Consider the following 24900-nt stretch of genomic DNA (forward strand, 5'->3'; position numbering starts at 1 on the left):
AAACCTCGAAAATATGTTCTTTTTCACAAACGCAGCTACCACCATGGCATCATTTGTTGGTAATGCAATTGCCTCTACCCATTTTGACACGTAGTCAACTGCTAGCAAAATGTATTTTTTTCCTCTAGACGACGGGAATGGTCCCATAAAATCTATCCCCCACACATAAAAAATCTCAACTTCTAGGATGTTATTCAAAGGCATCTCATGCCTCCTTGTGATTGTTCCTGTTCTCTGACATTGGTCACCCTTCTTAACAAATGCATGGGCATCCTTGAATAAAGTTGGCCAAAAGAAACCGGATTGCAATACCTTTGCAGTTGTTCTATCTCCTCCATGATGGCCTCCATAAGGTGATGCATGGCAATCATACAACACTAATTCTACCTCCTTTTCTAAAATGCATCTCCTCATCAACTGATCAGCACATTGCTTGTACAAATATGGCTCATCCCAATAGTAGAAGTTCACATCATGTAGAAACCTCTTTCTATCTTCAGACTCAATTTCAAGAGGAAATACCCCACTTACAAGATAATTCACATAGTCTGCGTACCATGGGGGAGGGTCTTGGGTGATAGCAAAAAGTTGCTCATCAGGAAATACTTCTTTAATTTGGCCGCCCTCCTCCACGTGGTCGTGATTTTCCAGCCTTGATAGATGATCAGCTACTTGGTTCTCTGTCCCCTTTCGATCTCGTATTTCTACATCGAATTCCTGCAGCAACAAAACACAGCGCATCAATCTAGCCTTAGATTCTTTTTTTGTAAATAGATACCTAATTGCTGCATGATCGGTATGGACTATGACTTTCGTTCCCACCAAGAATGCCCAAAATTTTTCAAAGGCTCACACAACAGCTAACAACTCCTTTTCAGTGGTGGTGTAGTTCAGCTGTGCATCATCAAGAGTCTTACTCGCACAGTAGATGGAATAAAACACCTTTTCTTTCCTCTGGCTTAGCAATGCCCCAATAGCATGATCGCTCGCATCACACATAAGTTCAAATGGTAAGGACCAATCTAGTGCCACAATAATAGGAGCAGGCACCAACTTCTTTTTGAGTTCTTCAAATGCCTTGAGGCAGGCGTCATCAAAATTGAAAGTTACATCTTTTTCAAGCAACCTGCACAAAGGAGTAGCAATTTTAGAAAAATCTTTAATAAAGCGCCGATAGAATCCCGCGTGTCCCAAGAAACTTCGGACACCCTTCACAGAAATAGGTAGAGGTAATCTTTCAACCGCCTCCACTTTCGCCTTGTCAACTTCAATGCCGCTCTTAGACACTCTGTGACCCAACACGATGCCTTCCTGCACCATAAAATGGCACGTTTCCCAATTCAGTACCAGATTTGTTTCTTCACAACGGGCCAACACCTTGCTTAAACAATCATCATAAGAAGACCCAGAGACTAAAAAATCATCCATAAACACTTCCACAAAATTTTCCACCGTATCGGTGAAAATAGCCATCATGCATCTCTGGAAAGTGGCTGGTGCATTACAAAGACCAAACTGCATTCGCTTGAAGGCAAAAGTGCCATAAGGGCAAGTAAAAGTGGTCTTCTCCTGGTCCTCTGTGCATATGACAATCTGATTGTATCCCGAATAACTATCAAGGAAGTAATAGTATTCATGCCCGGCTAATTCCATCATTTGGTCAATAAATGGAAGTGGAAAGTGGTCCTTGCGGGTTGCTTTGTTGAGCCTTCTATAATCAATGCAGAATCTCCACCCCGTCACAGTGCGAGTAGGAATTAGCTTATTTCTTATTCTCAATCACAGTCATCCCCCCTTTTTGGGCACACATTGAACTGGGCTTACCCCGTTGCTATCAGAAATAGGAAAGATGATACCTGCATCGAGCAACTTGATTACTTCCTTCTTCACGACCTCTTTCATAATGGGATTTAACCTCCTTTGCTGCTCAACACTTGGGCGGTGTCCATCTTCTAAGAAGATTTTATGCATGCAAAATGATGGACTGGATTCCCTTGATGTCAGCAATAGTCCACCAAATTGCCTTTTTACGATCGCAGAGTACTCTGAGTAATTTTTCTTCTTGAGTGTTAGTCAAGCTGGAGGAGATAATCACGGGTAATGTCTCAGAGTTCCCCAAATAAGCATAACGCAGATGCGATGGCTTAGGAGGGGTCAAAGTGACAGGCCTGTCCAACTCCTCAAATTTTCCAAATCCATGGACATAATTGCAGGACGTATCAAGTACTTGCTCAATTTCTCCCATCATTTCATCTTCACTATCTTCTTCATCCCCAATCAAAGCTCGTTCAAGAGGATCTATAGGGCTCATATAAGGCACTAATGATGTAGCATTACTTTCCACCACAGAAATCATAGATAGCTCTTCATAGTGGGCTGGCAACCTAAGTGCTTTATAAACATTGAATACCTTCACTCGATCACCCACTCTCATCGTCATCTTTCCTTTGGAAACATCGATAATAGCTCGGCTCGTGGCTAAGAATGGACGCCCCAAAATAAATGGGACTTCCTGATCAGGCTCGTAGTCCAAGATAATGAAATCAGCAGGGAATATGAAAGTACCCACTTGAACTAACACATCTTCAATCACTCCTTCAGGATGAGCAAGGGAGCAATCGGCCAACTATAAAATTACCGTTGTTGGGCGTGGCTCACCCAACTCCAACTTTCTGAACACAGATAGCAACATCAAATTGATGCTCGCTCCAAGATCACATAAAGCTTGCCCAACCGCATGTTTACCAATAGAGATTTGGATAGTGAAACTACCTGGATCCTTCAATTTCTGAGGTAACTTGCTTTGAATTCTAGAACTACACTCCTTAGTGAGTGCCACAGTTTCAAACTCGGTCACCTTCCTTTTATTTGCCACTATCCTTGATGTACTTTGCATATTTGGGCACTTCTTGTAAAATGTCTACCAATGGAATATTAATTTGCACTTGCTTCAAAATATCAAGAAACTTATTATATGCGGCGTTATCCTTCACTTTTTGCAATCATTGAGGGAACGGAGGTGGTGGCCTTGCAACCAATGGTGGGGGTTGCTCAGCCACTGCCTCTTCAGCTGGCTTCTCTGAATCCTTAGATTTTTTTGATGTTGATTCTATAGGGGATGGCCTTTCATTAAAAATCACCTGTTTTCTCTTTTTCGATTGAACTTCTTCTAATTGTCTCCCATTCCTCAATGACACGACATTAAGGGATGCCATAGGATTAGCTTCAGTGTCAACTGGAAGAGCTCCAACTGGTCTAGTGTTTTGAGCACTGGCAAGCTGTTCCACTTGGCGCTCCAAATTTCTCATTGCTGTGGCTTGGGCCTGCTGATCAACCATCAATTTTTTCATCATTTCCTCAAGGTGACTTGTTGGACTTGCTTGTTGTTCAGCCTGAGGTGGTCTATATTGCTGTTGAGGTGCTTGTGGTCAGTAATGGTTTTGAGCACCTTGATTTCCACCCTAAGAGAAGTTTGGGTGGTTCCTCTAGTTGGGATTGTAAGTGTTCCCATATTGGTTTGTCTCACCCCTATTTGCATTACCCACAAAGCAGACAGACTCTAGATTAATTAGGCATAAGTCGCTCGTGTGACCCTCTCAACATACTTCACAAAACACTTGAACGTATTGCATTGGTTGAGCTTGTTTCTTGTTTTTATAACTATGGTTATCTGATTGACTTGGTTCCTCAGTGTAGAAATCTGTGTTGATAATGCCGAGATGACATCTAACTCAAGAACCCCTGCAGATTTTTGCACTGTGTGTCTGCCCATTTCTCCTTGCCAATCCGGATTGCTTTTGGAGAATTTGTTCAATAATGCATATATCTTGTCAAAGCTTTTCTCTAACACTTGACCTCCAGCTGCAACATCTACCATAATATTTGTTTCAGGATGTAGACTTTCTATGAAAGTGTGAGCTAATACTTCTCTTGTCTGATTGTGATGAGGACAGTCTCTGATTAGCCCTTTGAACCTCTCCCAAGCCGAGTATAGAGACTCCCTTGCTTTCTGTTTGAAGGAGACTATCTCACTTCTGATCTTTGCAGTTTTGCCTGAAGGAAAGAACCTTGCTAGAAATTTCCTTGCCAAATCATTCCATGATGTAATAGAATTAGCTGGTTCTAACCATCGCTTTAATTTGCCCAACAGAGAGAATAGGAAAAGTGTGAGCCTCACGTAGTCTGGAGTGACCCCGTTAGTGATATAAGTATCACTAATCTCCAGGAAGTTCAGGATATGCTATTGTAGATCCTCGTGTGGAAGACCCATAAACTGCCTATTCGCATGAAGTAGCTGGATCATGCTTTGTTTCAGCTCAAAGTGCCCAGTGATTTTGGGGTTCACAATGCTGGAGGTGACATTAGCAATGCTGGGCATCGCTACCTCCTGAACAACCATGTGTTGCTCCTCTAATGTTCACAGGAAATTGAACAAGTGCCTGAATATTATTTGTATCCCTTGCTTCCCTCAACCTTCTGTGAAATGTTCTCTCAGGTTCAGGGTCAAAGCCTTGAAGTCGGTCCTGGGTTCTGACCCTATGCATTCAATCAAAGTTCTTGAGATCAGGGCAACAATCAAGTAACGTTAGACTTGACGAAATAAACAATTAAAGCAAAAACTAGAAAATATTCAATATTCAAGTCCCCGGCAACGGTGCCAAAAACTTGTTGCTCCCAAGCGCACACGCAAGTATACGTGGTCGTACAAGTAATAAAATGATAAGTGTCGAACCCACAGAGACTTGTATCAATTACCCACTAAAATCACCAAGATTGTTATTCAGTCAAGCCAAAATCAAGTTCAAGAATGTGGTTATACTAAACTATAATTCTAATTAATAACTAAATTATCAAGCAATAAAATGATTGTTATGTATTCAATAGAGACAAATATTCCAGGGTTGTGATCGATTCACCAATCCGATTGTGTTCTAGTTAACTCTCCCTCTCATACAATTCACTCATGGTTGCTAATTAATCGATAATTGCTCTCATAGCCTTCTCCCGAAGTAGTACTCGGCTATTCTAAATATATTAACGCCTATATTCCTATAAAATCAATCTATTAAGAACGCATTAAGATTACAATATTTAATTAAGCACGATGACTAGGTATATTCCTATCCTAACCACAAATCCGCCCCCCCTAAGAGTTAAGATCGTGCTCTCTTCAATTCTTCTCTAATCTAAACACGACTTTCCCAAGCATAGCATAGTTAGTAAATAGAACCTAACTGCTGGCCAGACAATTAAGCAATTAATCACAGAATTGAAGAAACAATCATATAATAGTGAATTATAATCATGGTCAAGTCAACGTTAAACAACAATATTCATGGCTAAATCACAATCCCAGAACAATGGGTTTTTAGCCACTCATGGTAATAGCAAACAATTTCATAAGTGTTGAATAATTGAAAATACTAGAAAAAGATGAAGAAAACTGAGATCTCTCTGCTTCCGAATGTTTCTTGTCTGTATTTTCCCTCAAAAGTGGCGTCACCCCCTCACCAATAAGTTTAGTCTTGCTTTTATACGTATTGGGTAGGTCTAGGGCCGAAATAACCGTGTCCCGGGTGAATTTGGACAAGTTTCACGCCAACGGCGCCCTACCTAGCGCCAGGCACCCTCCATGGCGCTGCCGATTTGGAGTTTCTATTTCTGGCACCACAGGTAGGGCTAGGCGCTGCCTGGGGCGCTGCAAATTCCAATTTTCCTGTTTTCGACCGTTTTGGCTCAAATTTCGCACATTTCACCCCCGTTTGCTCCTGGATCATTCCTAGACATAAAACATTTCAAATTAATATAAATCAACACATTTCACATCCTAAATCCACGAAATAAAAGTAAAATATGAGGCGATATACACATAAATATATATATATACTTTAAACTAAACATCAGGCTCCAACATAACGTATACGAGAATATTAACAATAACAATGGATGGAAAATTCTTAATAAGATAGATGTTTTTACAATAACCAACATCGCCTCAATGTATTAACGACTTCCACAACTTCAACATCAAATATCTCAACAATGAGAGAAATAATGTATAACCACAATATTAGATAAGACTAACTTCACAATAAAAGAGATAATATTCAACAATGAGTCTCAAATAATGGAAATCAACAAGTAAAGGGATAACATGAACAATTACTCCAACAATGATAATTAACAGTGAAGAGATAGCATGTAACAATAGAAGAGACAACAAGTTCAACTAAAAAACATCGGAGCAATTTAGCAAGTAGGATGTAGAACAAATAGTAAACAAGTCAACTAAGGCATTTAAGGATATTCTAACACAATTAAGGATAATTTGACTACGAGAATTTAAAACATAATAAGGCATTTCAATTAAAGCATGAAAATAGTCTAAGTAGCCTAAACCGGTCAAATACTACGTACAACCCGAGTACCCACTCGTCACCTTGCGTACACGTATTTCACATAACACAATTGAATCAAACAATACCAGTCCTAAGGGGTAGTTCCCCCACATGAAGTTAGGTAAGACACTTACCTCAAATAGACCAATCCAAAACTCAGAAATAACTTTTTTACCATCCGCCTCCACACGACTCAAATCTGACCAAATTTGGCTCAACAATATCAAACAATTCTAGGGAATTCAATTGCAATAGATAAAGTTAAGATCTTTACATTTTTCCCAAAAAGTCAACAAAAGTCAACCTGGGGCTCGCCCGGTCAAAACTTGGGTCCAATAGTAGATTTCGTCTACCCATGACCCCACGAGTTCATATATATGATTAGTTTCAAAATCCGAGTCCAATTCGACTCTCAAAACTCAATTTCTTATTTTTTCAAAACTTAGCAAAGTGTCACAAATTTCTATTTTGATACACATGATTTTGATGTTAAAATCTAAGATATGTTGATGTAATTTGATTAGAAATAGATTCGAATCACTTACCCAAGGTTTTTAGGTGAAAATTCCCTCTCCAAATCATCTCCTACCGAGTCTAGAGTTCAAAAATGAGAGAATGAACTCAAAAATCCCACCCCTCAGCTATTTGATCAATCACAGATGTCGCAAATGAGACCTGGGGTCCGTAATTGCGAACCCCGTAATTGCGAAGAATCTCTCGCAATTGCGAAGACCCTCTCATCTCTGCTGTCATCGCAATTGCAGTGAAAAGTTCGCAATTGCGAACCCTGGACTTTCGCAATTGCGACCAGGTCGATCGCAAATGCGAACTAGCTCATTCCCAGGAACTTTTTGCAAATGTGAATACTGGGTTCGCAAATGCGAACCCAGCAGACTTGGCCTACCTTCGCAGATGTGAACCAAAAGCTCCGCTAAGCGTTCGAAACACAACCGAGCCCTCGGAGCTCCAAATTGAAATCCAGACAAGTCTAAAAATATCATACGAACTTGCTCGCGCGATCAAAACTTAGAAATAACATCTAAAACTACGAATTAAGCTCTAAAACGCAAAAATTTCAAAGAAATTTTCAAGAACTTCTAACATTAAAACTAAGCGTTGTCAAATCAACTCAAAATGACACCAAATTTTGCAGGAAAGTTCTAAATACCATAACAGACCTATTCCAAGTACCAAAATCAAATTCCGAGCTCGATAGCTAAAAGTCAACCTACGGTCAAACTTTTCAACTTAAAATTGCTATATTTCGGCAAAATTAACACAAATCAACCTACGGACTTTAAAAATCAATTTCGGGCACACGCCCAAGTCCTATATCACGATACGAAGCTATCGGAGTCATAAAAGCATAGTTCCAGGGTCGTTTTCACAAAAGTCAAAGTTTGATCAACATTTTAAAATTAAACTTTTAAGGCAAGAATCAAGGGTCCAAATTAACCTGAAAGCTTCCCGGAACGAAAACAATAAACCCCGCAAGTCATAAAAGCAATAACACGTAAGTGTGAAGCATGAAAATTGGGTAATGGGGCAAAATTGCACAAAATGACCGATCGGGTCATTACAAGTCAGCTTAGCCATAATATTGCAACTGGTTTGAACATTTTCTTTCATTTCTAACTCGTTTATTTGATATTCCTAATTGTTCGTTTTGATTAAACCGTATATCCTTAAAACCACATATAAATTTAATTGTTACCCAATTTTGGAATAAACAATTTGACACCGACCGTGGGGCTAAGGATAATAGTGGTAATTTGATACGAATGTCCATAACACACTCTATTTTACACTTGTTGTTTAAAGTTTTAATTTTAGGTCAGCCCAAAAATGTCAAACTCTTAGTCTGCTCACTTGAATTGATGCTGAGTCTGGCCATCACAACAAAAATAATAATTTTATGCCCAGTAACGAGGTGCCCTTTGCTAATCCCAATGGTGTCCCAGTTGCCGATTCGTTCGATGCTAACTCGCAGGTGGCCATCAACGTGATTTTGCCAACCGATTCCGAAAATAGTGTTCGCGGGGGACCCCGACCAATAGCTCGGGAAGCACCGGAAGGCGAAGGTGATGGGGTAAGCCTGCGGTTAATCTTCAAAATGTTGCAGGCTCAACAAGCGTCAATAACACAGCTGCAGAGTCAAAACCATACCCCCAACAGGGTCGAGCCCGAACAATGTCGGGAAAGCACTCGAAGAGATGAGCAAATAATCGAGAGACCGGGGTGCAACTGAGCCCGAGGTAAATCCCTAGGTGATGAAGATGCTCGAAGAGTTGACAAAATGAGCGGAGTTGGGTGAGAAAATGATTGAGGCTAATGACAAGAAAGTGGAAACGTACAACTCTAGGGTCGATCAGATCCCGGGGCACCCCCGATATTGAAAGGACCGGACTCCAAAAAATTTATCCAAAAGCCTTTTCCCCCGAGCGCTGCACCAAAGCCGATCCAAAAGAGGTTTCGTATGCCCGACATTGATTGCTGCCAACTCCGCACTACTAATAAGTAGCAAGAGAGGGTCGCAATAGCTTTTACCCGATTTTGGGTCGGGATCGAATCCACAGAGAGCTAGGATTGGAATGGAGTATCTATCTAGTTTAGGATTGCGTATGTGCTCTTAATTGGTCTTCTATTCATTTTTTGGTTTTTCTTTATATTCTACTATGATCAAACTACAAATTATAATTGCAACTAAATTAAACTAAGAGTAAATTGCTACAAGTTGTATCTAATGGTCTAAAAGGCACTAGGGTATGTCACACCTCATTTTTCTTACTACACCCCGTGAAGGGTATAATAAATGGAGTTTTTTCCAACTTAAAGTGACAATCGAAACGGGATTATTTATATTAAGAAGATTCAGAGTCGCCACTTGAGAGATTTATGGTGTCCCAAGTCACCAGTTTAAATCCCGAATCGAGGAAAGGGTTGACTCTGTATTACAGTCCGCGACCAAAAATCTGGGTAAGGAATTCTGTTAACCCGAGAGAAGGTGTTAGGCATTCCCGAGTTTCGTGGTTCTAGCACGGTCGCTCAACTGTTATATTCGGCTTAATTATCTGATTTTAGTACATGTTCAAACCTATGTGCATTTTGACTTTTTAACCGCTTTTATTTATTTAATTAAAGGAGGATTGCAACGTCATTTAAAATATGTTTCGAACCACGTCACATAAATGCACCCGCAGTCCATAACACATTTTATCTAACGTTGAGATTTGGATTTGGGTCACATAAATGCGCACCCGAGTGTAGGAAGGTACATTATTAAAATAACGCGCCTAAAAGCAACTACGCGTTGTTAACTTTACGGGGGCCATGAAAATTTGCCAAATAGCACGCCTCGAATTCTATGAATTTTAATATTATTTTAAGTAAGGGACATGCATTTATAATTTTTGTTTGGCACGGCGCACCTCAATTCTAATTATAAAGGAGGTTAATTAATAAGAAAAGCTTAAAGGGATTTCCCGTTACCTCTTAACATCAAGAATTGTATGAAAAAATTAAAATTCAAATACACTACAAACTAAATCTGCCATCCAACGTAAACAGCAAACAATGCACAACTTAAGATTTGTGATGTGGCAAATGGCATCAAGGCAATCACACATTCAAACTCATAGCCTCCCTTTACATGACTAAAACTCATTACGATTCACCTGCTCATGTCGTGATTAATCTTCAGAATTTGAAGCTTAAAGTGAAGTATACACTGTGTGAAACCAAAAGAATCAACCAATATCCCTATGCAATTACTATTTTCCTTAAAAAACAAAATGCACGGCATGACCATTGCAAGTAAACTTATAAGAGAAATCAAACAACAAAATGAAGCTAAGTGAATCAACAGTTTGTTGATGAAACCACAACAAGCAACAAAATGAAGCTAAACCCAACATTCTGCATCCAGGCAAAAGTGAAGCCAAATCTCAGAAAAAGAAACCCAACCGACAGAATTCACAACGTGTAACTCCAAATTCATGTCATCAAAACCATGTATATGAAATTAAAGGGAGATAGCAATTAACAATAGCAAGGACTTCATAAACAGAGCATCGCAAATAAACAAAAACAGAACATGTAAGTGAAAGAATCGGAGCTCAGACCTTGAACCGGAAACAAAGAACAACGATCTCAAATCGAACCTCGGCGGAACTCAAGCTGGACTGGAAATGGAGAAACTCCGGCGAAGTGCCGGCATGGCAGTGACCTCGACGGATTGAACAGATTTGAAACTGAAATGGATGTGGTTTATGGCCGAGGCAAAGACTACAGAGCTCTTAAATTCACCCGGTAAATCTGAAAAAATGAGCTCGATCTCTTGAACCAGAAGCAAAGCAGCAGCGTCGGCGAAATTGACTACCACTAGGCGACTCAACCATATTTCATCAGATGAAAGCGAATTCAAAGAAGAAGCTAGAATAGATGTGAGCAATTTTCCTATTCGCCCCCTATATTGTGTGTGTGTTATCAGTGAAGAAGAAGCCTAGCTCGGGGGTCCTTAATTTTCTGTTCTTTTCTTCAATTATTTCAGAGAAGCGGCCGATCTCAAGAGGGGTGTAGGTCTGTTGTTTTGAAAATGGAAGCAGGAGAAGTTCAGGGGTGGAGGTTCTCTTTGGAGTTCAGCGGCTGAAGCTCAAGATCGACTGGAAGGGGGTTCTTTTTTGTGTATTGCGGCGATGCTCTCTGTATAGCTCGCAGGCGTTCTTTGTTGTATATGGTCTCGGTTTATTTTAGGTGTAGACACTATTATAGAGGGGTAGGGATTAGGGTTATATTTTGTGTATTTTGCCAATTAGTCCCTAGGCTTTTTGTGTTAAGTCCTTAGGGTCTTTTTATTTATTTTTTGTCCTAAAGAAGAGTCTAGAAGGGTCCCTAGACTACACAATGCCTTTTAAAATAAGATAGAAATACTACACCATGTCAAAACTAATCCTAATTAATTAAAATAAACATGAAACTATTTTTGTATTTTCGAAATTGTATAAAGATAAAAATAGGGTACTATTTTTTGCATTTTTTCAAATTTATGACAAATACATAAACTAAAATATTTTTTATAATTTTCATTTCTGGTAATAAAATAAAGTAAAGAAGTCAAAAATAGTTGAAATAGCTATATTAGGCCTACATTAAATATTTACATGCTAAAATAGGAAAAATCTTGGGGAGGGTCAAAAATCACATGTCTACAGGGTAGTGACTTTCACCTAGGTGACCAATTGACGGGTACTTGCATCCAAGGCACGACTGACATGATTGGGGAATATGTTATAACCGTTTCTCGATACTACCCACTCTACACCTCTCGGTAGAAAGAGTGATTTTGTCCAATTGACTTTCTCAAGACCAATTGGGTATGAATATTTGTCCAAGCAACTAGGGTTCAAGTCGGGTATTACTCTCTCGAGGTTTAACCCTTTAATTGGGACTATTAAATCTCTTGAGTCCATCCCAATTCCTTGTTGAGCCAATTTTGGAGACTTAGGTTCTCTTTCTCAAGAAGAGCCCAAGTCAACTTAGCACAAACCAGTGTTTGCAACCACTAATTCATAAATTAAACCATAAAATTGACCCAAATAACAAACAGTCATAGTCAATCTAACCTTAAATCACAACACCCATCAATTACCCACACTAGGGTTGAGTCACAACCCTAGCTAATGGGTCTAGCTACTCATGCTTGAAGAGCAAATCAGAGAAATAGATGAAGAGAAAGACATATTAATTAATTACTAAGGTAAATACAAAGATTCAGCGATTAAAACTAAGTAAGAGTGCCCAAATTGGCTAAGAAAAGTCTTCTCACGAGCGCAGCTACTGTATTACAACGTCAGATACCCTAAAAATGGGAAAAGAGTCAATTTATACTAAGCTGGAAAAATTGGACAAATTGCCCCTGCGGGGTCAGTGTGGACCGCACAAAATGGTGTGCGGCCGCACTAAGCTCTTGAACATGAAATTTCGACTCTCTGAACCCAGGCTCCGCGGACCGCACAGAATGGACTGCGTCCGCGGAGGACTTTAATGCGGTCCGCGCAGAATGGACTGCGGACCGCACAGGCTTCATCTTCTGAATTTGGCATCTCCCTGAACTTTGGTTCTGCGGACCGCACAGAATGGTCGTGCGGCCGCGGTGCCTCAGTGCGGAACGCACAAAACCTTCTGCGGCCGCACTGCCTTGATGCCTGAAAATCTAACTCTCTGAATCTCCCTAGTGCGGACCGCACAAAGTGTAGTGCGGCCGCACTAGGCTTGTTTCTCCTGAGTTTTGTCTTGTCTTTGGTACTTGTGCAGGTTTCACTCTTGAGCCGATCTTTGACATCTTCTCACTTTGTTGATCAAACCTGCAATCAAGCACACCTTATGAGCCTTTTGGGACTATTTTGTATGAATTTATAATCAAAGCATAAGCACAAAAGGGGTGTAAAATGCGTTAAAATCCCTAGTTATCAACTCCTCCAAACTTAAGCTTTTGCTTGTCCTCAAGCATACAAAATATGACCCACCCCTTAAGGGACAATCCAAGAAATTTTCAGCTTTCCTAAAGCAACCTCAACTAGCATCAATTGGGACTAACAATTGCCCTCGACACACATGAGTCATTAACAACATTTAACCTTTGACAAACCATGGATCAAGTGCGACGCAAGAGCATCACGAGTTGACTCAACACATCAAAGAACTCTTTCAATTACTTTGGTCATTGTGGAACCCAAACTCACACATCCTCAACTCTCCCTAAGCAAACCTCACCTTTAGAATATTGGCACACAGAACGAGGTTAATGGGAATTCACTCATTTCTCTCAAGGAAAGGTCACAAGGCCGGCTCTAAGTACCATATGCTTGCCCCTTATGTGAGTATCCACTAATGTAAGCTTCATTCGACTCAAGATTATATTGGGCTTTTGTGGAGTTATTGTGAAGGCTTTTGGTTCAGGGTAGGTCATGTTTTTGTTCAAGTGGGTATCATCTTCCCTTAAGCACTTCTTTTGATTCATTTGGCACAATTCACTTGACTCTTTGAGTCATTTCACTTCTTTCTAAGGGGTTAGAGAGACACATTATCACTCTTTCTTATGCATTTCAAACCTTTTCTCGTTTTCAAACTTTCCACACCTTTCATTCATTGCTTTTCTTAAATCCCTTTTTATTCTTTTTCACATTGAACATTCTTTTTGTCTTTTTGCTTTTCTTTCTTTTTCATTGCCTTTCCTTTTCTTCATTTTTGTGCCTTTTTACCACTTTGTTGCAATCCTCGTCTCTCCCCCCAAACTTATACTTTTGCCATGTGCTAAAGGAAAGATTGGGTGCCAAGAGAGGGTATCTTTTAGAACGGGTATAGGCTTGTATCATGGTTCTTGAAAGAAAAAGGTCTAAGGCTCAAAAGGGTTAACTAAGGATCTTATCATTGGTAGGCTATGGAATTGTTCAAACTATCATTTGGATCAAGGAGAGCCTATAATCATGTCTTAAATCAAAATTCACCTAGGATTTCGCCTCAACAAACATTCAGGGCAAGTTCTAGACCAATGGCTCGGGACTTGGACTTGCAATTCAATTACTCACCACACAAGCTAAGGGATTGCTAAAGACATAGAGTCGGGGGCCCATAACGACCTTAGATACGATTTGAGCACACAATGGTCCCGAAAATCCACTTGATGATTATCGGCCAACGCAAGAGTCTCAAAGTCACAACTTTCACCATCCTAAACACAACAATTTACTTTTTGACCATAAGATCAAAGGCAAATGTGCTAGGCCCAAGTGAAGCATTGCTTGAGGCACCCATAACTACNCCCTAGTGCGGACCGCACAAAGTGTAGTGCGGCCGCACTAGGCCTATTTGTCCTGAGTTGTCTTGTCTTTGGTACTTGTGCAGGTTTCTCTCCTTTTGAGCCGATCTTTGACATCTCGTCACTTTGTTGATCAAACCTGCAATCAAGCACAACTTATGAGCCTTTTTGGGACTAGTTTGTAAGAATTTATAATCAAAGCGTAAGTAAGAAGGAGCATGAAACACGTCAAAATCCCTAGTTATCAACTCCCCCAAACTTAAGCTTTTGCTTGTCCTCAAGCAAACAAATAAGACCCACCCCTTAAGGGAAAATCCACGAAATTTTTAGCTTTCCTAAAGTAACCTCAACTACCATCAATTGGGACTAACAATTGCCCTCGACACACATGAGTCATTAACAATATTTAACCTTTGAAAAACCATGGATCAAGTGCGACACAAGAGCATCAAGAGTTGGCTCAACACATCAAAGAACTCTTTTCAATTACTTCGGTCATAGTGGAACCCAAACTCACACATCCTCAACTCTCCCTAATCAAACCTCACCTTTAAAATATTGGCACACAAAACGAGGTTATTGAGAATTCACTCATCTCTTTCAAGGATCAAGAAAAGGTCACAAGTCCGGCTCTGAGTACCATATGCTTGCCCCTTATGTAAGTATCTACTAATGTAAGCTCCATTTGACTTAAGATCATATAGGGCTTGTGTGGAGTCACTGTGAAGGCTTTTGGTTTAGGGTAGGACAAGTTTTTGTTCAAGTGGGTTCCATCTTCCCTTAAGCACTTCTTTTGATTCATTTGGTTCAATTTCACTTGACTCTTTGAGTCATTTCACTTCTTTCTAAGGGGGTAGAGAGACACATTGCCACTCTTTCTTATGCATTTCAAACCTTTTCTCCTTTTTTCATGTTTTCACACCTTTCACTCTTTGCTTCTCTTGAATCCCTTTTTATTCTTTTTCACATTGAACATTCTTTTTGACTTTTTTCTTTTCTTTCTTCTTCATTGCCTTTCCTTTTCTTCATTTTTGTGCCTTTTTGCCACTTTGTTGCAATCCTCGTCTCTCCCCCAAACTTATACTTTTGCCATGTGCTAAAGGAAAGATCGGGTGCCAAGAGAGGATATCTTTTAGAACGGGTATAGGCTTGTATCATGGTTCTTGAAAGAAAAAGGTCTAAGGCTCAAAAGGGTTAACTAAGGATCTTATCATTGGTAGGCTATGGAATTGTTCAAACTATCATTTGGATCAAGGAGAGCCTATAATCATGTCTTAAATCAAAATTCACCTAGGATTTCGCCTCAACAAACATTCAGGGCAAGTTCTAGACCAATGGCTCGGGACTTGGACTTGCAATTCAATTACTCACCACACAAGCTAAGGGATTGCTAAAGACATAGAGTCGGGGGCCCATAACGACCTTAGATACGATTTGAGCACACAATGGTCCCGAAAATCCACTTGATGATTATCGGCCAACGCAAGAGTCTCAAAGTCACAACTTTCACCATCCTAAACACAACAATTTATTTTTGACCATAAGATCAAAGGCAAATGTGCTAGGCCCAAGTGAAGCATTGCTTGAGGCACCCATAACTACTAACTACTAAAAACCAAAAAGAAAAAGAAAAACGGACCACCCTTAAGAAGGTTGTCATGCCATCCATCATTGGGAAGAGCCACCCGGTTCACACAACACTCCACCTTTTGAAAGAACCGTGGCATTAAGAAAACCAAAGTCTTATTGCAAACTCCGAAAACAAAAAGCTACGAATCACAAATAAGAAGCTAAAAACGAAAAATCTTGCGGAAAATAAAATAAATATATACAAGAGGGGATTTGAATATACAACGGATGGGATGAATATATAAAATGAGATGTAACTTTATATACATACCCAAAGTGAAATCAAAATGCAATAAATGTACGAAATATCAGAATTATATACAGACCAAAGATAAAAAGATAAAGAAAGCATAAAAAGTATCAAAAATATACGCAGTCATCCAAATGTATCCATCAAGAAAAAAGTAGGGCCTACCCCCTCAAATGAAAGCTGGCATTGTCCCCAATGCCAACTAGTCTAAACAAAGCAACAAAAAGAGAGAGGGAAAGGATATAGAAGACTCCCTAAGGCCTGTCTGTCTGCATGGGCTACTGAGTGGTCCCAGGATCCTCAATGTGCTCGGGAACCTCAGACTGGCTCCCTATGGGCTGCTGCTCTGCTGCTGGGACCTGGGCCTGGACCTGGACAGGCTCTGGAACTGGAACACCCTGTGGCTGACGTCTCCGGTGGGTCCCCTAACTGGATGACAGCATCAGCCGCCCTAGGAATCACCATCCTCCTCTTCGGAGGCCTCTGTAACTGCTCCGGCTGGGGATGCTCTGCTGGGGCTGGGTCCTGGAGTAGTAAGTCTAAAGGCAATTGATCTGCCTTCAGTCTGTCTACATCTGCTCGCAGCTCCTTCACGGACTCCTTGGAGGCCCGTGTCTTCCTTAGCTTCTTATGCTCCTTAGCAAGCTCCTTGAGAGCCTTGCTATGTGAATCAACTGCCTCAGCAAGCTTCTTCTGGTTGTCGAGGATCTTCTTTTGATTTTCTAACATCTCCTTGAGCGCATCCTCGATCGAATGGGGCACCTGTGGGGTTGGAGGTGCCGACTGAGCCTCTACCGTGGTAGTCAATGTGAAAAACTTGGATGAGGCAGTCTGCATCCAGTTGTGTATACTCATAAGGGTCTGGCTCAGCTGGTGGGCAGTAATGGGATGGGCCCGGGTAGATGGGATCTCCGGGCCTGCAGATGTGGAAAGTCCGGGAGGCATGTCAGCAGTAGTGGGGGTAGGCTCAGCAGGGACCTCTACCACAACTGGCTCTTCAGACTGGCCAGTTGGGGCAGAAGCAGGGGCTTTGTAGTTCTTGTCCTTGGGGTTGTCATTCCCCTTCAAGCTATACCAGGAGAACGGGGCTGTCGCCTTGACCTTGACGTCGTAGGGCTTCTTGTCTACCTCCAAGTCCCGAAAGTACATAGTGAAGGTGCTAGGGAAAGGGTATTTCCGGTCATGCTCCGCACCCACGATGGAGATAATCCTCGACATCACATTCCCCACATTGATGGGGTACCCTGCCATGATAGAAGCCACCAGCACAGCCCGAGGAAGAGGAAGGGTCTGGTAATGTGTCGTGGGGTCCAACCTGCTACACACAAAGGTCTCCAATCCTCGTGCTTCAAAATTCAAAGTCCGTCGCAATATCTTGACTCCAGCAGTCAACCAGTTAGGGGTGGTCCCTGGGATTGCCAGGTACTGTGCTAGCCAGGGACGAACCTCCTCGCCCATCTCCAACTTCGCCATGTACAAAGTTTCATCCTCCTCATTGAAGCCCAGGTATTCGTTTATGTATTTCCCATCAAACAACACTGTCTTATTACGAACCTTGGTCACTTTGGAGCCCTTTTTGATGTGGGCTACATTGCAATAAAACTTCTTGACCATGTGTTCATTGGCATCTACACGCTTGTCCATAAAATATTCCCAGCCCACTCTAGTCCTAAATTGTCTTTGCACATTGGGGTTGAGGGGTAAAAGATCGTTATCAATGAAGCTCCTTTCCGGTATCAATTTTCTCACCGGCCACCACTCCCTAAATTTGTGGTATGCCACCTCACTTACGAACCTATCTCGCCAAACCTCCGGCTTCCTCATTCTATCTACACCCCCAACCCTTGGTTCATCTCCTTCAGCTGCCTCCTCATCTCCCTAGACTTCCTCCTCACCTCCTCCTTCACCCTCTCCAGATAATGAAGCTGTAGGAGAGGTGGAGTATTCCCCACTACCTACTGCTGAGCCCTCAGACGACTCAGAAATGACAGTAGTTGGTGCTTGGGTAGTGGGTGATGGTGGAGGGGTATCTCTTAGCCTGAATCTCTCCGGCCAGTCTTCAACATATTCTGGCACGGAGTCTAAAGAAATTTCCCTTGATGGTTGATACTTACTCCCCGAGGAATGGGAAGCAGCTCTGTCTGCAGCTTTGATTAGTTTTTTTGTCTTTTTTATGTTTTCCCGAGCTTGGGGAGTGAGTTTTATCATCTTTCTTCCCTCCCCGGGAGGGTTCTCCTTTTCCCGGTTGTTTTGAGCCTTTTCCTTGTTGTCTCACCATTGTCTGCAAGCGCAATTCAAACAAGCTTGTTGGTATCAGTGTAATCAATTATAAACAGTGTTGCAGAAACAAGGAAGAAAGGTTGCAGAAGTGCCCAGTGCGGACCGCACAAAACCAATTACGGCCGCACTGAGGCCACCGTGGACCGCACAGAAACGACCGCGATCCGCATAGGTGGGGAGGTTCCATAACATAGCCTCTGAATCTCAGCAGTGCGGTTCCCACAAAAACAACTGCGGCCGCACTGGTGCACCGCGGACCGCATAGAATTGACCACGGTCCGCACAGGGTGCCCAGATTTGGCACTAAACTACGGTTTCCAAATTTTGCTTTTAAGTCCAATTTTGCACCTAGTAGGTGTTGCTAAGTGATTACCCAGTCCATTAAGCTAACTAATTCCACATGTCTCAAAATTTAAACGAACCTAACTTAGCAATTAAGAAAGTACGAGAGGAGGAAGAAATAGAAGCTAAGAAAAACATAAATTAAATGAAATTGACAACATTAAACAAGTAAAAGGAAGATTATGGTACCAGATTGTGAGATGAATTAAAGCAAATAAGTTCCAGTAATTAATTATGAGCAAGCAAAGGGTGATGAACAGTGTTTTGTTAGGTCTGAGAGTGAAGGGTTCGAAAAGGGTAAAAGGAGGCCCTCAGAGACTAATTATAGAAAAAGTCCTGGGGCCCATTCTCACCTACCAGTGCGGACCGCACAAAATGGACCGCGGTCCGCACTGGGCTATTTTGTTCCAGCTTAACTCAGTAACCCATCGCGGTCCGCACAAAATGGATCGCGACCGCGGTGGCCCACCGCGGACCGCACCAAATCAACCGCGGTTGCGGTGGCAAACTTCAGAGAGCATTTTAATCACCCTTTACCAATGCGGACCGCACAAAATGGTAGTGCGGCCGCACTAGAAACTTCAGAGACCTGTGCAATTTTTCAATTATGTCCTGCACTGCATCAACTCAATTCTGTAACATCTCACAACCAGTTAGCCCAAAAATCAATCCTATACTACAAAGAAAATTGAAGAAAACAAAAAAGAAAAACACATGGGTTGCCTCCCAAGAAGCGCCTGATTTAACGTCGCGGCACGACGCATGTTACCATCCAATCATTTGAAATGAACAACAGCCACCACATGGCTATCATCAAACTTCCCAAGATAATGCGTGACACGGTGCCCATTCACTCTAAAGACTTCACCATTTTTTTTTTCAAATCATGAGCACCAAATGGGGTCACCAACACAACTTCAAACGGTCCACTCCATTTTGATTTAAGCTTTCCCGGAAACAGACGTAACCGGGAATTGAACAAGAGAACCTAATCACCAACTTTGAACTCTTTTCCACGAGCATATTTATCATGAAGGTACTTCATCTTGTCCTTATACAAGGACGAACTAGAGTAGGCATGGAACCTAAATTCATCAAGCTCATTGAGTTGCTCCACCCGAAGATTAGCAGCTATATCCCAATCAAGATTCAACTTCTTTAAGGCCCACATGGCCTTATGCTCCAACTCCACTGGTAGATGACATGCTTTCCCAAACACCAACCAGTACGCTGACATACTAATTGGGGTCTTGTAAGCGGTCCGGTAAGCCCATAGAGCATCATCTAACTTTTTAGATCAATCGGTCTTATTGGCATTGACAGTTTTGGACAAAATGCTCTTGATCTCCCTGTTAGACACTTCAACCTGGCCACTTGCTTGAGGATGATAAGGCGTAGAGACTTTGTGGTTGACACCATTCTTGGAAAGCAAGGCATCAAAGGCTCTATTACAAAAATGCGATCCTCCATCACTAATGATTGCCCGAGGTGTACCAAACCTTGTGAAAATGCTCTTCTTTAGAAATGCCACCACACTCCTAGATTCATTGTTGGGCAAGGCCACGGCCTCAACCTATTTTGACACATAATCAACCGCTACAAGAATGTTAGTGTTACCACACGAGCTTACAAAAGGGCCCATAAAATCGATACCCCATACATCAAAGATATCAACTTCAAGAATTGTGTTTAGAGGCATCTCATCTTTCTTGAAAATTCCGCTCGCTCGTTGACATTGATCACACCTTTTACTAGATCACTTGCATCTTTGAACAAGGTTGGCCAATAAAAACCACAACTCAGAACTTTCGAAGCCGTCCTCACCCCTCCATGATGGCCACCATAGGGGGAGGAGTAAAAAGCCTCTAGGATGCTAATTTGCTCCTCCTCAGGTACACACCTCCGGATTACTCCGTCGGTGCAAATCTTGAACAAGTATGGCTCGTCCCAATAAAAGTCCAGACTATCCCGTTTGAGCTTCTTCCTTTTGTTAGAAGAGAGCTCACACGGGATGATGCCAGTCACAAGAAAATTTGCAATGTCCGCAAACCATGGCATATCACACATTGACACAGAAAGTAGTTGCTCATCGGGGAATGTTTCATTGATCTCTAGGCCATCACACGGCCTTCCTTCCTCCTCCAAGCGGGACAAATGATCCGCCACTTGGTTCTTACTACCTTTCCGGTCCACTATCTCCAAATCAAACTCTTGAAGAAGTAACACCCATCGCATCAACCTTGCCTTGGAGTCTTTCTTTGTCATCAAATACCTAAGGGCAGCATGATCAGTGTGCACTCTGACTTTGGCTCCCATAAGATATGGCCGAAATTTTTCCATGGCGAACACAATTGCCAACAATTCCTTCTCCGTCACCGTGTAGTTCCTTTGAGCTTCATTCATAGTCTTGCTTGCATAGTACACGGGATGAAACATTTTGTTCACTCTTTGACCCAACACTGCCCCAACCGCAACGTCACTTGCATCGCACATGAGCTCTAAAGGCAAACTCCAATTGGGTGTGGTAATGATCGGGGTGGTGGTCAACTTATGCTTAAGGAGTTCAAAAGCTTCCATACATCTCTCATCAAAAACAAACTTTGTATCCTTTTCTAGCAACTTGCAAAGAGGATTCACTACCTTCGAGAAGTCCTTGATTAACCGCCGGTAGAACCCCGCATGCCCAAGAAAACTCCTCACCCCCTTGACAGAAGTGGGGGGAGGAAGCCTTGAAATCACCTCTATCTTGGCTTTGTCTACTTCAATCCCATGCTTTGAAGTTTTGTGGCCCAACACTATGCCCTCTTCAACCATGAAGTGGCATTTTTCCCAATTTAGCACAAGATTTGTGTCTTCACACCGGGCCAAAACTCTATCCAAATTTCCCAAACACTCTTCAAATGAATCACCAACCACACTAAAATAATCCATAAAGACCTCCAAAATGTCTTCCACCATATCGGTGAAAATAGCCATCATGCATCGTTGGAAGGTCGCCGGAGCATTGCACAACCCGAACGGCAGAGAAAGAAAATGTGCCATGTGGGCAAGTGAATATGGTCTTCTCTTGGTCATCTGGAGCGATTAAGATTTGATTATAACCCGAATATCCATCCAAAAAGCAATAAAAGGCACGTCCCGCAAGGCGATCAAGCATTTGGTCAAGGAATGGAGACGGGAAATGATCCTTGCGGGTCACTTTATTCAGCTTTCGATAGTCCATGCAAACCCTCCACCCGGTAATTGTCCGAGTGGGAATAAGTTCATTGTTGTCATTTGTCACCACAGTCATCCCACCTTTCTTCGGCACACATTGCACCGGAGAAGTCCATGAGCTATCGGAGATTGGATACACCACACCTGCATCTAGCCACTTGATCACTTCTTTCTTCACCACTTCTTGCATTGCCTCATTGAGCCTCCTTTGATGTTCCAAGAAGGCCTTTGCATCATCCTCCAAAATAATCTTGTGCATGAAAAATGCGGGGCTTGTTCCCCGAATATTGGCCAGAGTCCATCCAATTGCCCTTTTTCGCCTTTGAAGCACCTCCAAAGTGGCTTCAACCTGCATGTTAGTAAGGCAAGAAGAAAGAATAACTGGTAAAGTTGAATTAGAGCTCAAGAATTCATACCCGAGGTGTGGAGGTAGTGGCTTCAACTCCAACACCGAGAGTTCCTCAATTGAAGGTTTTGTTGGTGGTGTTTTCCGGTTTTCAAGATCCAAAGACAATTTTCTAGGCTCATAGGAATAAGAGCCCATCCCATGTAGAGCATTGACACACTCCACTCTACTTGCATCATCATTGTCATCAAGATTTAATAGCACAGCCTCAAGGGGATCCTCAACATTAATCATTGCACTCGTGTCATCAATTATCACAGCCGTGACTAAATCCACAAATGATCACACTTCGATACAATTAGGCTGCTTCATTGATTTGCACACATTAAAGACTACATTTTCATCACCCACCCTGAAAGTGAGTTCCCCTTTTTCCACATCCACTAGAGCTTTCCCCGTAGCAAGGAAAGGTCTCCCTAATATGATCAGGACCTCATAATCCACCTCACAATCCAAGATGACAAAATCAGCTGGCAAGATAAATTTGTCCACCCGGACAAGCACATCATCAACTATACCCAATGGTCGCTTCATTGATCTATCTGCCATTTGTAGTCGCATGGAAGTTGGCCTCGGGGTCCAATACCCAAAGTCTTGAAAACTGAGAAGGGCATTAAATTGATGCTTGCCCCAAGATCACATAAAGCTTTGGCAAAGTCTGCACTACCAATAGTGCAGGGGATAGTGAAAGCACCGGGATCCTCTAATTTCGGGGCCATTGAATGTACTATGGCACTAACTTGGTGGGTCATCTTGATAGTTGCACAGTCCATTGATCTTTTCTTTGTAACCAAATCTTTCATGAATTTAGCATAACCAGGCATTTGTTCCAAACCTCCACCAGAGGCACATTGATGGATAAGCTCTTCATCATGTCAATGAACTTTTTGAATTGATTTTCACTTTTTGCTTGGCTAGGCCTATGAGGATAGGGGGGAGGTGGCCTAGGTAAAGGTGCCTTGGATTTTGGCACAACCGGCTCCGGCATGTCAATTACGTGCTCCCTAGACGGGTTCACGGCTTCTTGAGTTTCCACCTCGGTTTCATTAATGTCAATCCTCACTTCATTGTTCACATTGTCATCAACCACATCTTCAACTACCAAAGGAACTGCATCTTCTTGCAACTCAACATCATCATCAACAACTTGCTTTTGTTTCGAGGCATTCACATCACCGCCTCTCCTACTTCGTGTTATAACCGCCATAACATGGTTGTTCCCACCCTTTGGGTTCACTACCGTATCACTTGGTAGAGCACCCTTCGGGCAAGTATTCAATGAATGAGAGATTTGGCCTATTTGTACCTCCAAGTTTCTGATAGAGGTATTGTGGGAAGCCAACTGTGCATCCGAATCCGCATTCTTCTTCATCATCTGTTCGAACATCATTTCAATTCTACCCATATCATTACCCGAAGAACTAGGACCTTGAGGAGGGAAAGGGGGTGGATTGTTCGGTTGTTGGTACATTTGGGGCCTTTGAAAGCCTTGCCCCCGGTTTCCTTGATTTCCATTATTCTATCCACTTTGATTATTGTTGCCACCCCAATTGTTGTTATTACCATTCTAATTCCCTTGGTTGCCTTGATTGTCCCAGTTGTTATTTTGGTTGTTGTTGCCCCAATTACCACTGTTTTGTTGTTTATTACCCCAATTGCCTTGAGGTCTCCACTGTTGTTGGTTTGAAGAGTTGCCCCGTTGGCCTTGAAAATTGTTCACATATTGTACCTCTTCATTTTGCTCATCATAGCCATCATTTTGAAACTCATCACAATCATCATCAAATTGCTCAGAATTCCCTTGGTTTTGTTGCCTTCTTTGCCTTCTCTTGTTGGTAAGCATATTAACACCTTCCATAGCATTCACTTGGCAAGGGTTTTAGACTTGTTGCAACTGTGCCTTAGCCAATTGGTTCATAGTAGTTGTCAACTCCGCTATAGCTTGCCCATGGTCGTGTAATTCCTTATGCAAATGAATAACCGTAGGGTCACCTTGAGGAACATTGGCTCTAATTTGCCATGCGGAGGATGTATCCGCCATCTCATTAAGAATCTCACAAGCTTCGTCATAAGTCACCTTCATGAAATCACCCCCAGCCAATTAATTGACTATGCATTGATTTGTAGTATTGATGCCCCGATAGAAGGTTTGTTGTATCATCGCCTCCGTCATATTATTATTGGGGCATTCCTTCACCATCGTTCTAAACCGCTCCCAAATCTCATGCAAAGGTTCTGTGGGTTCTTGCTTGAAGGCCAATATCTCATCTCGAAGTGCCTCCATGTGCCCGGCTGAGAAAAATTTAGCAATAAACTTATCCGCCAACTCATCCCAAGTTGTGATGGAATGGTGGGGAGTCTCTCTAGCCAATCCAATGCTTTCCCCCGAAGTGAGAATGGGAAAAGCCTCAACCTAAGAGCATCCTCGAACACATTCGTTTGCTTGCTATCCCAACATGTATCCACGAATCCCTTGAGATGTTTGTAGGCATTTTGATCCGCAGCGCCCGTGAAATACCCACACTGCTCAAGCAAGGTCAACATCACATTGGTTATCTGAAAA

General features: G+C 42.0%; 1 protein-coding gene and 1 long non-coding RNA gene across 2 annotated transcripts; both read right to left on the minus strand.

The window, feature by feature from the left end:
* Positions 1–1963: 1963 nt before the first annotated feature.
* Positions 1964–2896, minus strand: LOC109206747. The gene is made up of 2 exons (XM_019369605.1): positions 2659–2896; positions 1964–2595 (listed from the first exon to the last, which is right to left on the minus strand). The coding sequence occupies exons 1-2, from the start codon at positions 2894–2896 to the stop codon at positions 1964–1966; spliced, it is 870 nt and encodes a 289-aa protein (XP_019225150.1).
* A 2373-nt stretch (positions 2897–5269) lies between these two features.
* Positions 5270–11132, minus strand: LOC109206752. The gene is made up of 2 exons (XR_002064898.1): positions 10520–11132; positions 5270–5779 (listed from the first exon to the last, which is right to left on the minus strand). It is a non-coding gene; the product is annotated as an uncharacterized LOC109206752 (long non-coding RNA).
* Between the last annotated feature and the right edge of the window lie 13768 nt (positions 11133–24900).

This window comes from Nicotiana attenuata, unplaced genomic scaffold (assembly GCF_001879085.1).
Source record: "Nicotiana attenuata strain UT unplaced genomic scaffold, NIATTr2, whole genome shotgun sequence".
In the NCBI taxonomy this organism is placed as follows: domain Eukaryota; kingdom Viridiplantae; phylum Streptophyta; class Magnoliopsida; order Solanales; family Solanaceae; genus Nicotiana; species Nicotiana attenuata.

Excerpts from the sequence above, each read along its gene's own strand:
- LOC109206747 (XM_019369605.1), bottom strand. The coding sequence starts at position 2,896 with ATGCAAAGTACATCAAGGATAGTGGCAAATAAAAGGAAGGTGACCGAG. Across the intron at positions 2,596-2,658 it reads GTTCAGAAAGTTGGAGTTGG|GAGTGATTGAAGATGTGTTA; the intron begins GTGAGCCACGCC and ends CTCATCCTGAAG.